Source organism: Salmo salar, chromosome 20 (assembly GCF_965601325.2).
Source record: "Salmo salar chromosome 20, fSalSal1, whole genome shotgun sequence".
Taxonomy (NCBI): Eukaryota; Metazoa; Chordata; class Actinopteri; order Salmoniformes; family Salmonidae; genus Salmo; species Salmo salar.
Window position 1 is genome coordinate 55,398,741 of NC_138310.1, and position 14,454 is coordinate 55,413,194.

The 14,454-nt window shown below is 43.6% G+C and overlaps 1 protein-coding gene across 2 annotated transcripts; it reads right to left on the minus strand.

Moving 5' to 3' along the window:
- Positions 1-236: 236 nt before the first annotated feature.
- Positions 237-14,043, minus strand: LOC106580862 (uncharacterized). Of its 2 annotated transcripts, none has more exons than XM_014162361.3 (15): positions 13,919-14,043; positions 13,315-13,408; positions 12,845-12,949; positions 12,291-12,452; positions 9,303-9,698; positions 8,878-8,961; positions 8,589-8,756; positions 8,123-8,301; positions 7,251-7,309; positions 6,987-7,092; positions 6,778-6,895; positions 5,980-6,493; positions 5,654-5,809; positions 4,933-5,034; positions 237-2,047 (listed from the first exon to the last, which is right to left on the minus strand). In XM_014162361.3, exons 2-15 carry the CDS (start codon positions 13,315-13,317, stop codon positions 2,043-2,045), a joined length of 2,157 nt encoding a protein of 718 aa, XP_014017836.1. In that variant the 5' UTR covers positions 13,318-13,408; positions 13,919-14,043; the 3' UTR covers positions 237-2,042. The 2 variants fall into 2 exon arrangements, with proteins under 2 accessions (XP_014017836.1, XP_014017834.1); XM_014162359.3 differs by lacking the exon at positions 237-2,047 and adding an exon at positions 3,993-4,758.
- Between the last annotated feature and the right edge of the window lie 411 nt (positions 14,044-14,454).

The following is a 14,454-nucleotide window of genomic DNA, read 5'->3' on the forward strand; positions in this document are numbered from 1 at the left end:
ATAAAAAAATAAAAAAATCAAGTTAGATTTATTTAATATTCCTGGTCTCGTGGATGGTGAAATAGCATCACAAAAAATATTCTCCCTTGAGCAAAATCATAAACTAAAAGCCTGGACACTCACTTTGTGGGACTGGCAGAAACATCATTATAATCCCTACAAATAGGCACAAGAGACGCAAAATACAGCAGTCTGCTGTTTGAAGTTGCACTTATTGTAAATCACGAGAAACATAATTGAGACCGGACCACCATACATTTATTTGATATGAAAACTAAGAAGCAAAATAAAACAGAATACATTTCATGTTGAAAATTTGACAGTTGCATAAGAAACAATGAGTTTCCTGACAAATCAAAAAGCTTTCAATTGTAATCTCCTGCTTGATTGATTAAAGTGTCAATATCTTGGAATAAAAAAATAAAATAAATCATGGTTATCAACTGATGTATTCGATTACGGGTCAAGCTAGTTTAGATAGGCCAGTTACATTCCACTCCAAAAACAAACCCAAATAACGCAGTTTTGTATTCACACGAAGAAATTGCAGGTAAATTCGATACTTATAATACAATCACTAAGTCGTCAGAAACGGAAAACGAGGACATACGAATGCAAATGGCAAAAAAATAGATTCCCCCCCCCCCACACACACACACACACACACAAAACATTGGAATGTTTAGTTGCTTTCAAAATACTATAGACTACATATTGCATTTCCTTGGGTTCTTGACTTCTCGTCTCACCTCTTCATTACTTTTTGAGAAATAAAATGAAAGCATAGTTCAATATCTGTGCTCCTGAACATTATAGGCGAGCCAGAGTTTGAGTTCATGACTAAGAGTAGGCTAAAAAAGCCAACAAGATAAAAAAATATCGAACCAAAATATTGGTCTGTTGAGCTACATGTTCTGATGCCCCTTGATTAAAACTAGAATGCCACTAGCGATCTATTGCAAATAAGAAAGTAAAAGGAAAGCTTTGGATTGTCATGGTTATCAACAAACATAATTGCCAGGATCACATGATGCCTGTATTTAAGTACAGTGTACCCCACTTAAAAATAAACAAATAACATTTAACTATACTCCTCTTGGGGTCCCAAATGTAAACCAACTTTGTTACATTATCAGGAGACAGAATGTAAATTTTTCAATGCCATGGCTTATATTCATTCACATTATCAGTTTAATGACAAAATATAACTGAAAAGTAATACATTTTAAGGCCAATCCTTATCCATGCACACATCACAAAGAGAGGGTTCGCGTTGCAAATGGCACCCTATTGCCTTTATAGTGCACTACTTTTGACCATGGCCCATAGGACTCAAAAGAAGTGCACTATATAGAGATCGTGCCATTTGGGACAAAAACAGTGTCAGTTTTTTTGGGGGGGGTCTTGGCAATATTTAAAGTAAGGGCTATTAAAACAAGTGTGGATAAACTCATCACCAGGATGTCTACATTCAAGGAGGAGAATGCTCTTTCAACTGTTAGCATGCCAAATATGGCATTTTTAGCCATGTTGAAGGGGCATAGTCTCTTTGACCTTCAAAAGAGGTGGTTTAAAAAAAATGCTAAAAAAAGGTTGAAAAACTGAGGTAAGAGAATTTAATATTTTTCAGACTTTGCGAAATGTAAAAGTTTGATTTGTTAATCACACACAAACCAATAACACAAAAAGAAAAATGGTAAAAACAAGTCAGGGCTTTGTTGACTTGACATCACAGTTACATCCTGATTGGCTGCTATAAAACCCAAGCCATTTACCATAGTGGCTCAAATGAACGGCAGAATCACTATTCTATGCAAGGTGCTGCTCCGAGTCAAACAGAACATACGTGGTCTGATTGTTGAGGAGAGGAAGCGGTTTGGAGGCCTGGTGCCCGACCACATCCCTCCAGGATGTCTGTGATGGCTGCTCCAGTCATGGTGCGCGAGACCCAGTTATCTTTCTTCTTGTCATTCTTTTCTCCCCTCATCCTCCCATCATCTGTGAACCACTAGTACTAAAAAGTCAGTTTCCTAGAGCAGATCTCAGCCTGTTGATAGAGAACAGAAAGGGGGGGGGGGGGGGTCACTGCGCTGCAAACTGGATTAATCTGCCCTCTGTGTCCCCAACACAGCACCACATGCATGGGACAGCATGGTATGGCATGGTCCCAGACTGGTATTAGCTCTCAGCAGACAAAATAAGTACCAATGGTTGTCCAAACATTTATATAATGCTCATACATGATATTATAGTACTACGATATATGGAATATGCTTAAATGAACGTAACCCAAGCTACTCACCATTGACTGTATGTGTCCTCAGCCAAATAGGCCTTTTCTGAAATGATCATTTGATTGCCTAGTCAACGTGGGATTGGGTAACAGTCCTCTCATGGACCAATATTAGTCTCGTAAACATCAAAGAACTCGAAGAGAGGTGGTTTTATTCAATCAGGCTCAGAGTTCAAAAGGGTTTCCATTACATCCACACCATCATGTCGGTCAGACCGCGGCTAATTTCCTCATAAAAGCCTTTCAACATTAATTGTGCCTCTTCTTCCCGTACTTCACCCTCACTAGACTAATCGGATTTGGTGTAGTGAGCGTCTTCATTCAGCCAAAGCATAGACACACAGGTCGAGTCCCAAAATGGCACCCTATTCCCTTTATAGTGCGCTACTTGTGACCAGAGCCCTATAAAAAGTATTGCATCATCAAGGGAATAGGACGCTGTTTGGGATGCAGCCCCAGCCATTAGCTGTGGTGATTACCACCAGAGAAACACACTTACAAGGTTGTAAGGAGACGCCTAATAATGATGACAAGGACCAGACAACAAGGAAACATTTATCTACTCAGAAGAGCCTTTTACAGACTATGGGAGTTTTCACTGCCAGGGCTTCAATAAGAAAAACAGTCATAACGGTATCATGTTGTGATACCGAGGTACAGCTGTCAATCACGTCAAATGTGAAGTCATGGCGTCAGAAGGGTGCAATAACCTACAAAAACCAAAACGTCAATCCATGTTGAAGCAATCGGTCTACAACAGAACACTCAAGGGTTGGGGGATGTACTCGACATTTAGTACTCACGACTAGTATGGGAATTTTTTTTTTTTTTTTTAAATGTATGAAATATATGCATTCACTACTGTAAGTCGCTCTGGATAAGAGCGTCTGCTAAATGACTAAAATGTAAACATCTACAAAAATCTAGTCATACAATCCCACCTTCATAATGTTAATTTAATGGGCATTTAAGCTGCCTTGTCAAAGTGCAGTGCATTGTATTGTAGCTCCACAGAGAAATGCTCAATTCATTTGTTCTGTGTATCCCCAAAATATACCATCTGGGCTGTTACAGATAAACTCCACTCATGTAAAAAGCTTGAGTCATAAATAAATGATCCACTTCTAAAAAGGCATGTCATTGCTAATTCTAAGCACTCTGCCCTCAGAGACAAAGGGAGTGCAATGAATGCACATTATCCTACACATTGTTAAAAAAACGATTTAGAGTGCATTTTACACTGTGCTAATGAGCCACATTTTGTAATGTACTATTCCATATATATTTTTTTAACTAAGCTCACGAGAAAGCAATAAATGGTTTCTGAAACCATTAAAGCTTGAATCCTTAATTGAAACAATAACAAAAGTGGTCACCCCGCTTCTGTTTGGGAATAAAGCTAAGGGAGGGGCCTGGAGAAATGTAACCACTCAAATTCATAGACAGAGCTATGGATGCAAAGACTGACCAGCCATGATATCAAGAGGATAGTTTTAAATCATGTTGAGGCTATAGTGTTCGTTTACAAACAATGGAGTAAAACAAGCTTATATTTGGGGTTCTCTCAGAGTACGACAGTTGAACTAAGTTCATGAGGCATTTGAGTTATATTCTTCAAGAATCAAATGAGTATACTGTACATCATTAATTTATACATCCAAAAATGGATGTAGCAAATAAGTGAGAAACACGGGAATCATTTGTGTGTCATTGAAGAGCTTTACAGAGAGGTGCTATTCAACCTTCCTAGGCATGTCAAAGTGGAGACTATGGGAAAGGTCAAATTATGCATTTTGATGACATTGAGACAAAATACATAAACACAGGGCTAAAACACACATGTTTGTTTGGTGGTTTCAATTGAGTAATGCGCTGTTTAAACATGTTCTGTTATCATCCAATGAGTGTCTGGTTCTGGTTAGCACAATTTGCATCATTCCATTTCAGGCCGACTGATAAGTCTTCGCCAAACAGACATCAATTTAAGAAGCAGACAGCATGACGAGGAGAAATTAATGGAAGAGCTAATTTGATTCTTAATCTTCTCAAGCCACTATTCATCCATATGTCAGTCATGCGATTAACAAACCCATGAAAAACAGAAAATGTATGCGATTCTGCGCATTTGAGGTTGGGGACAGGGTGGGCAGCATGTATAGTAAATGCATTAACCCATAAAACAAGGAAATGAGAAGGAGAACCCAAAGGAAAGTGTTGAAGGGGTAAAACGGCAGGGTTTCACACAGTGAGGTGTTGTAGCCATCGTGAAGAGGGCGGAGGGTAGTACATTCAGTTCCCCAGGAGGAAATGGCAAGGCGGAGGAGTTTCACAGAGGATTGAGGAAAGAGAAGGCTCCCATTGGCCAGAAAATGCCGAGTGATGCAGTGAGCGACAGACAAGCCTTGGCCGTGTCCAACAGACGTTGGTTGTGGGGTCATGCCAGCCAGCCAACTTCAGACAGACAGCTGGAGAGGACACACAGGAGAGCGGTGAGCGGCGAATTAAGAAAAAAATATTAAAAAAGGAGGCTAAGAAAGGGAAGGAGGGAGGTAGGTTGGTTTGTGTTTTGTGGTTAGTGCTCGGTGGGAGTCAGAGACTTCATACAGAAACCATCTTAAAGTCATTGATGTGAACCGCACCTGAAGATGGCTGCTCTGAGGTGTCTGGGGCCGTCTCTGGGGCCGGCTCAGACAGGCTCTGGTCAGCCTCCAGGACAGGAGCGGCGGCAGGGGCCTCCTCATCTGGGTCAGACGATTCAGGGAAGGAAGAACGAGTCAGACATCATTCTATTTTTACCTCAACCTTCAGGTAGTCATAAAAATAAAACATCAGATGACCATAAGCAACAATACTTCTTTGCCTGCATTTTTATTCTGTGTGTAATTCAGCCTTTCAGTCTCACAGGATCTTCTAGCATTAAAAGGCACAGTGCAGTCAAAAACGTGAAATGCCTGTGTTTTATATACATTTCCACAACATGAAGTTGGAATAAAGCTGTGAAATGTTGAAAATGACGATATTGTCCTTTTCGTGCAAGAGCCGTTTGAAAAGGCCGCCTGAAATTTCAGCCTGGTTTGGTAGGAAGGAGTTTTTGCCTTCCTGATGACATCATCAGGCGCTAAATTTGTTAATAGACCAACAAGAAAGTTCCAAACCTTTCTACAAATAACAGCTAGTTTCCCCCTCCCCACTCAGACCACTGCCAGACAGTCCTAGCTAAATTCTTGTTTGAGAAATTGCTCTTTGCTAAGAAGCTGACCATTTAATTGAAAACAATCACAGTAAGGTACTTAGTTGTTACCTAGAAATGATTTGATATTGAGATTAAAAAAAACGGCTGCTTTGCAGTGGGACAGTTACCCTCTGTGGGGGTAGCAGGTGTCTCCTGGGCTGGTGGAATGGCTGTGGTCTCCTCTTTCTCTGCGGGGTCAGTAGGGGTAGAGACAGGATCTAATGATGATACAGGAGTTTTGTCCTGGATCAGAGTCCCCTCTGGTGGAGCAGCAGTGACCACAACTGAGAGTTATATAGAGAACGATAGAGGGAGGGGGGAGATATGAGTGTGGATGATCAACTTTGCTGGTTTATCCTGAATTAAAATGGAAGCACATTCAACAGTATGCCAACTGTATGATATGATCTTGCAATATAATACAACGGTCAAACCAATATATAAATATCGGTACCTGTCCGTTTGTCCCTCTCCTTCTGGTTGGGACTGGGGGTTGGGCTGGGGCTGGAGTTGCGGCTGTCTTCTTGGACCTTAACCTGGGCAGGGCCCTCATCAGTGCTGGGGGGTTTTGGGGGGCTTTCCCCCATACTGCTCCGGGGGGACTGCATCTCCATCTCCTCCCCCCAGTCTCTGACCGGCTGGTGGCCGTCCAGGAGAAAAAAGGGACTGAGGGGCTTGAGGCCATCGGGGGAGTTCTGAACCTCCTGTGGGGAGGGGATGTAGACTTTGGGCCTCGGGGTGCGCTTCTCTTTGGGACTGGTTGAAGAGGGGGGAGTGGAGGGAAAGGGTGAGGTGGCGGCGGGCTTTAATGCTGTGGTTTCTGGGCGAGGTGTCTTCTTCGTGGACTGTCCGCCTTTCCCTTCCCCCTCATCGTCTCCCTCGGAGTCGTCATCCCCGTCCATATCATTGTCCTCTTTGTCGCTGGCATCCTCCCACTCATCCTCATCTGCATCACCACTCTTCTCCATCTAAGAGGGAAAGAAGCAGGCAAGTCACCTGTTAATGTAGATCATGGAAAGAGATCATGTTCAAAAACAACACAGGTATACATTGTCCTGTATGGCTCAGTTGGTAGAGCATGGTGCTTGTACCGCCAAGGTGATGGACTCGTTTCCCGGGGCCAACCATATGTAAAATGTATACAAGCACGACTAAGACGGTTTGGATAAGTGTCTGCTAAATGGCATTTATTAGATTATATATAATGTGCCAAAACACAGATCCCAGTGCATGGTGGTGGGAGACGACATACCTTTTGTGATGAGGGAGATTTGGCCTTCCATTCCTCCTTCTGAGTCTTTTCCTCCTTCTTCTTGGGTTTGTCTTCCTTCTCTTTCTCCTCCTCCGCCTCCCAGCGGTTATCGTGCATGCTGTCAAAGAGATCCGGTCATTGGAATGGTGAGGAACGAAAGCAGAAAACAAAACAGACGTTGTTCTAAAGCCTTAGAAGAGGAGCTGTACCTGTAGCTCTGTCTCTGTCCTCGTCCCCTCCCCCCCTCCCTGGGTCCTCTACCCTGCCCCAGGAAGTCTCCGAACGTGGGCGCCTTGGGAGGCCCCTTCACATCATCTGTGGAAGTGAAGGATGAGGAGAGTTCAAATTGGAGGGGTTGGAAGAATAGGATTAAAGACCTTGAAAACAAAATTAATGGCAGCCCCAGTACTGACACAGCAGTGCTGCTCTTAAGGCATCATAATCCCTTTATAGTGAACTATTTGCCTACTTGCCTCTGCCTCCCTGGTCTGGCAGCATGCCCTCCACAGCCACAGCTGGGTCCTCCTTGAACCTGTGATAGCACCACTGGGTCAGATCTCCTCACCTTCACACCCTGTCACACTGCATTACCACAGGACCTGTCAACCCCTCCCTGCCACCACCCCCACACCTATTGCACAGTCACAAGAAACAAAGACATGGCTAAAGGACAATCCGACTTGTGAACATAATCCCTAGCTGTGTATCGCCGCTTTCCATGTTATTTGTAGCTTGTGAGGTGTGGAAACACTGTTTGTTGCTTTTATGCATTTTATTTTGTTGCTTTTTGTGCTATTGCTCTGTCTGTCTGCAACGTGTTGCTCTGCATGTGCTCACTGCTCATTGTTGATCTGTTATCATTGAAATCGTTTTTAATAACCTGCCCAGGGACTGCGTTTGAAAATTTGCCATCTGGCTAAAACCCGGCACTTTTACTGAAACGTTGATTAAAATGTGCACTGTCCCTGTAAAAATACAAATAATCTCACACTGCCTCCACGCTCTAACAGCGAAAGAACCAACTAAAGAGAGGATGCTGAATGTGGTTCATGTTTATCCACTATTATTTAGATATGTTCTCTTGTGGCTCTCTCTTTCTGGGCTGCATCTCAGGATGTTCAGTAAATTGAAAACAACATCTAAAACAAAGTGTTGCATCTGGTAATTTCATATTTTGGAGCGGTTTTGTCATCTTGGGGATTCAGTATGCACTGCCTGGTTTGGTTCGGTTCACTGAATGCCTGCTGTTGTATTTTTGTGAATAAAACCCATGGCTGTCTCCGAGGACATTTGTGAGCGAGGTGTGATCAGTGTGTCAGTGGTCCTCCTCCAGTCAGTCACTCACAAGCTGTCAGTCTTCTGGGCGTCCCATTCCCGTCTCCACTGGCCCGTGGCGTTCCTGTGCCTGGCCAGACGCTCCTCGTCAATCTCCTCACGCTCCTTCTTCCAGCAAAGGTACTCGGCACGCTCCCGGCCAGTCAGAGACATGGTCATATCCATGGAGCCCTTAGGGCCTCCGACTCTCTGTGTGTGTGAGTGAGTGAGTGAGTGAGTGAGTGAGTGAGTGAGAGAGTGAGAGAGTGAGAGAGTGAGAGAGTGAGAGAGAAGGGGAAAGGAAAGTAGCAGGATTGATAACAGGATTTAAGAGAGAAGGGAATTAATAACGATGCAGAGGAGAGAAAGGAAAGACATTATAAACCGATAAATCGAACTTTGTTATAATTTTCAATAAAGGAATCGTTTCAACCAAAAGAAGACAAACCCCACAGAACATTTGACCGATCATGCCTTCCACAAAACAGAACACTCACTGTCCACGCCTTCTCCAGCTCAGATCCCGTCTTCACGTTGTCAAAGTCTACGCCGCCCCAGTTTCGGACGTGTCGGCGGCTGCCCTCCTTGCGGTCCATGTCCGGGACTGGGCCGGAGCGCCGCGGGTCATCCAGGAAGTTACGGATGGGCTTCTCTCCCTCGGCAGGCTGCAGAAGGATTCCAAAGACAGCACCCTTACACTCCATCTATTTCACATCTTCAATGCTAAACTGTCATCAAATAATCCGATTGTAATTGTATTTTTACAAAATGGCATCCTGTACATACCCTTTGACCTCTTTCATACTCTGCAATCTTCTCCATCTCCTCGTTCATCTTCTCAATGTTCTGCCTCCTTTTCTCCTCCCACTCCTACAGAGGGGCACAACAGAGGCACACTATTTTAGAAAGAATAAAGAGAGAAGTGATACGCCATCCCAATTCGCTTCATTTCACACCCATATGTTTTAGCTATATCTTGTCTTTTTCTCCAATTACTATAGTATGTAGTCATCTTCCCCATTACTCATGTCATTGCAAAGTAACCTACATCATCATCACTAAGATATACTGTACAACCAAAAGGTCGAACCTTCATTGTGGAGACTATGCCACTGGTAAACCTCCGTGAGGCTATTGAAACTATACAACCTGGCACATCTACAGCAACATTGCCTCGCTAGTTATTAGCTGACATGGTTTTGCTCTCAGACCTTAGACTTCCTGTGTGGTGGTGGTCCTCCTTCTCTTTCTCTTCCTCCCCTTCCTCTCTTTCCTCCGCGTGGGGCACGTTCACTGCGGCCGGGGCCCACTCCTGGCCCCTCCATGCTTGGACCCCTGTCCTCTCTTGGTGGTCTCTCCTCTCTTGGTGGTCTCCCCTCTCTTGGTGGTCTGTCATGGGACTGGCGTGAGTCTGCTAGGGGTCTGTCAGGGCGTTGCTCTCTCCTCTCCTGCCGTGATCCTCCCCCTCTCTGTCCACCCCTGCTGAGCCGCCCGGACGAAGCCCTCCGCGGGGGGCTTTCAACTTGGGGTCTGGGGTCGTCTCCCTCCTCAGAGTCCCGCCTGTCTCGCGGTGGCCCTTGTTTCCAGTCATTGATCACCCGTTTCTCCTGCAGGGAGAACATACGTTTTGATTATGTCCGCTTTATCCCACTGAGAGACCGGAAAAACCATGGCACACATACGTACATTTAGGGCAATACCACAGCACCCTAAACAAGTCCCTTCTTGTCTGAATGAGTGACCTTTACTGTGTGAAGAGTGGGGTGGATCACAGCTGTAGGGGCCATCTGGGACCGGACATGATCTCAACAGGCTTTGATTAAAATGCACTCCAGCCTGTCTCTCCACGGGAGGCTGATTAAAAAACATGCTGTCTGACAGGAGGTGGTATGTACTGGAATTACCTTCAAGAGCACGAATGGCTTGAGAGCATCCCCTTCAGGAAGTAATACAGGGCGCTACCCAAATGGCACCCTATTCCCCCCATAGGCACTGGTCAAAAGTAGTGCCTATGAAGGGAATAGGGTGCCATTTGGGACACAACCATAGCCAGGGATTTGCATTCACCTCCACCTATGTAGAATGTAATTATATAACTTTTACCCATCTGAACATAGATTTATAATCATCAAGCTGAAGCAGGGGTATAAAGTTGGAACCAGATGCACAATTTCCATGAGTGGTTTCCTAATATGGGCAGACACATGACGCATGTTCAAAACATCTCTCTGTTCATGGTGTACGTCATCACTTCCCTGTTCTGTGTCAGGTGTACCAGACTCAGCTAGCATCATTTCACCCAGCTGCTGTAAGATATATGGCCCTCTCAGGTCCACCTCATGTCAACGTCCTCCATTAGGCATCCCTAATCTCATTCAGCTGCCAGAGCAGGGGAAAATGTATGATTTGACTGACAGGAAATTGGATGTGAGCAGGCAAATAGACTTTTGCAGGCGTCCATCTATGAGACTTGTTCTGGTAGAGGCCATCTTTCAGAGCTCAGGAGGTTATCTCGAGGCCAAGTGTTTGAGAGTGGACATTGTCATGTTTTTGGTTTCTTAAATCATGTTTGTTCAATTGGCACAAACTTAAAACCTGTTGGGGCTAGGGGGCAGTATTTGCACGGCCGGATAAAAAAACGTAACCGATTTAATCTGGTTACTACTCTTGCCCAGAAACGAGAATATGCATATAATTAGTAGATTTGGATAGAAAACACTCTAAAGTTTCTAAAACTTTGAATGGTGTCTGTGAGTATAACAGAACTCATATGGCAGGCCAAAACCTGAGAAGATTCCATACAGGAAGTGCCCTGTCTGACAATTTGTTGTCCTTCAGTTGCATCTCTATCGAAAATACAGCATCTCTGCTGTAACGTGACATTTTCTAAGGCTTCCATTGGCTCTCAGAAGGCGCCAGAAAGTGTAATGGGGTGTCTGCTGTCTCTGGGCGAAGAACAGCAGGAGAATTTGTGAGTGGTCAGCCTGGGAACATTGACACTGGAGATGCACGTTCATGAGAATTCTCCATTTTTTTCTTTCAGCCTTTGAATGAATACAACGTCACCCGGTTGGAATATTATCGCTATTTTACGAGAAAAATAGCATAAAAATTAATTTTAAACAGCATTTGACATGCTTCGAAGTACGGTAATGGAATATTTTGAAATGTTTTGTCACGAAATGCGCTTGCGCGACACCCTTCAGATAGTGACCTGAACGCACGAACAAAACGGAGGTATTTGGATATAACTATGGATTATTTGGAACCAAAAAAACATTTGTTGTTGAAGTAGAAGTCCTGGGAGTGCATTCTGACGAAGAACAGCAAAGGTAATCCAATTTTTCTAATAGTAATTCGCAGTTTGGTGAGGGCCAAACTTGGTGGGTGTCAAAATAGCTAGCCGTGATGGCCGGGCTATCTACTCAGAATATTGCAAAATGTGCTATCACCGAAAAGCTATTTTAAAATCTGACACCGCGATTGCATAAAGGAGTTCTGTATCTATAATTCTTAAAATAATTGTTAAGTATTTTGTGAACGTTAATCATGAGTAATTTAGTAAATTCACCGGAAGTTTGCGGTGGGTATGCTAGTTCTGAACATCACATGCTAATGTAAAAAGCTGGTTTTTGATATAAATATGAACTTGGTTGAACAAAACATGCATGTATTGTATAACATAATGTCCTAGGAGTGTCATCTGATGAAGATCATCAAAGGTTAGTGCTGCATTTAGCTGTGGTTTTGGTTTTTGTGACATATATGCTTGCTTTGAAAATGGCTGTGTGATTATTTTTGGCAGGGTACTCTCCTGACATAATGTAATGTTTTACTTTCGCTGTAAAGCTTTTTTGAAATCGGACAATGTGGTTAGATTAACGAGAGTCTTGTCTTTAAAATGGTGTAAAATAGTAATATGTTTGAGAAATTGAAGTTAAAGCATTTTTGAGGTATTTGTATTTCGCGCCACGCGATTCCACTGGCTGTTGACTAGGGTGGGACGCTTGCCCAGGGAAGTTAATAAATTGCTTTCAAATGGAAATAGCGTGCTCTTATTGGACAAGTTCAGGTAGTAACTAGTCCATATCTAATTTTTGTGCCTAATGAACATGACTGATTTGGTCATTAGTCAGCTTGGTCTGATATAGCCTGGTACTAAAGTATGCGCTGAGACAGAGCCCTCCACCTGATCTCACCCCTGCAGGTTTGAAGAGGTCTACGGTGACAGTGAAGTTCTCATTCTCTGTCCTCCATCGGTCTCCCTCTGGCGGCCCATCATGAGGGCGGCCCTTCCTGGGTGGGTGCGTCTTCACGGCAATCCCCTCCTGCTCCGCCTTCTTTTTGTCCTCTTCTATTTCCTGTAGAAAGATAACAAAATAAAGGTTGGCTGATGATAGGCTCATCAGTGTCTCACCCTAACCTGATAAATCATGCATTCATTCTGGGAGAGTCAACAGAAAAGTGACCGATGACCATAATTTGAATATCCAGACAGTCAGAAAGCTATTTTACAACATGGCTACGCAATTTAGCTGTGTGATATAAGCTAATAATATAATACAATAGGGTATACTATTTAGCAGACACTTTTATCCAAAGCAACTTATAGGGCATGCATACATTTTCGTATGGGTGGCCCCAACGGAGAATCGGGCCCACGGTACTGACATTGCAAGTGCCATGCTCAACCAACTGAGCCACCCAGATGCTGCTACAACAGAACTATAAATCGGATCCTGTGGGAGCTCACCTGGTACCTCCGGACCAGAGCTTCATTCTTCTTGCGCAGAGCCTCGATCCGTCTGTCAAGCTCAGCATCCTTCTCCTCCTTTGTCTTGAGATCCACCACTGTAGACTGAGAAATTGAAGGTGTACATGCATTTAGAATAAGATTCTACAACAGGGTCGTTCAAAACAAGCACCGTGATTGGTGCTGATCTACGGTACTCGGCGGACTGCAGCACAGCGTGCAAAAAAAAAAGTTATTTAGCACACTCTCTCGTGTACAATTGCTTTAGTATTGCATGTCACGGTTAACCAACTGTGATACTGCACGTTTGATTCCCATTATGGTTTGGTTTGCATATCACACTCTCAGAGAAGCTAGTATGTATGATTTTGGCAATGTCTGAAGTAAGACTAAAGCAATACATCAGCCTAAACTACAGTCAATCTGCAAAATTACAACACATAATATATAATTGCATTTCCGAAGCTCACCATGGCCTCTTGCCTGTCCTTATGCGCAGGTGGTGGACTGAAATCCTGCTTCTTCCAGATGATGTGGGGTTTTAAAAAGTCTGAGAAATTCAGCCTGGAAGGTTGTACACACATTACACAATAACCACTGCAGTACACTGGAGAAATAGAGATCCACAAACGTGAAACAGCCGTATTTGCAGCATGAACGGAGTACCAGAATGGAATTGGCCAGGCTATGGATAATTAATTAGCCTACATAAAGCGAAGGTGTTGTAGCCTAAGTTAATTCAAACATCCTTCACGAGTCCAGCTGCGTTCTGTGAGAAAGCCTTCTTGGGTATTAGTGAAAGCACATTACCTAGAAAGTAGTTTAGTATGACACGCAAATCACGTTATAGCAAATGACTTCCACATTAGCCTACCGTTACAAATTAAACAAGTAAATAACATTGGTTTTAAACGTTCTCTTTAGACACTTGAAGCGCACCACACCAGACCATGTCTACGCTACCGGTAAGGAGTCGTAGCCCCCTGCTGGAAGTAACTGCATTAAAATATGCAACATTGTTTACAAGGTTGGGGTAAAGTTACAAAGTATAACAATATATTCGAACTAGATTACCTTTATCAAAGTGCGTTGTGGTTACAGACAGTGTGCTCAATACAATGTGTCCCGATATTCATTTTCTTCCTCTTGTTCTTCTTCTTCTTCGGTGGGGTTTATCAGCGGTTTTCATCCAACGTTATGGTGCATTACCGCCACCTACTGTACTGGAGTGTGGGCCAGTGACAGGGATAAACTAAATCCTACCTGCCAGCCCCGTTGCCCTTAAAAAAGATACAATATTTGAGACTATATCTAATGACGTTCTACTCAATATACTCTTCAAACTAATTTCCTGTATCCCCTTCTCCCTCATACTAGATCTCAGCCTCTCTCTTTCCCTCGGATACTGCCCACACTGTAGCATGTGGGCAGTATGCTTCACTGTCTCTGTTTCCTGGCAATAATCACACTTTCTTGTTGGATGCTTTCCTATCACATGTAAGGTCTTATTCAACCAGCTGTATCCCACCCTTAATCTTGTAAAATGTCTTCCTCTCTTCAGTCCCTTCCTTCCGTCCTCCCCTCCCGACTTTCCTCTGTACTTGAAATAA

What these genes read in the sequence shown, in the direction of transcription:
- LOC106580862 (XM_014162359.3), bottom strand. An exon ending in ACCTCTTCAAACCTGCAGGG is followed by an intron (nt 9,699 to 12,290) that starts GTGAGATCAGGT and finishes TTCTCCCTGCAG; the next exon opens with GAGAAACGGGTGATCAATGA. An exon ending in GCCCAGAAGACTGACAGCTT is followed by an intron (nt 7,310 to 8,122) that starts GTGAGTGACTGA and finishes GTGCTATCACAG; the next exon opens with GTTCAAGGAGGACCCAGCTG.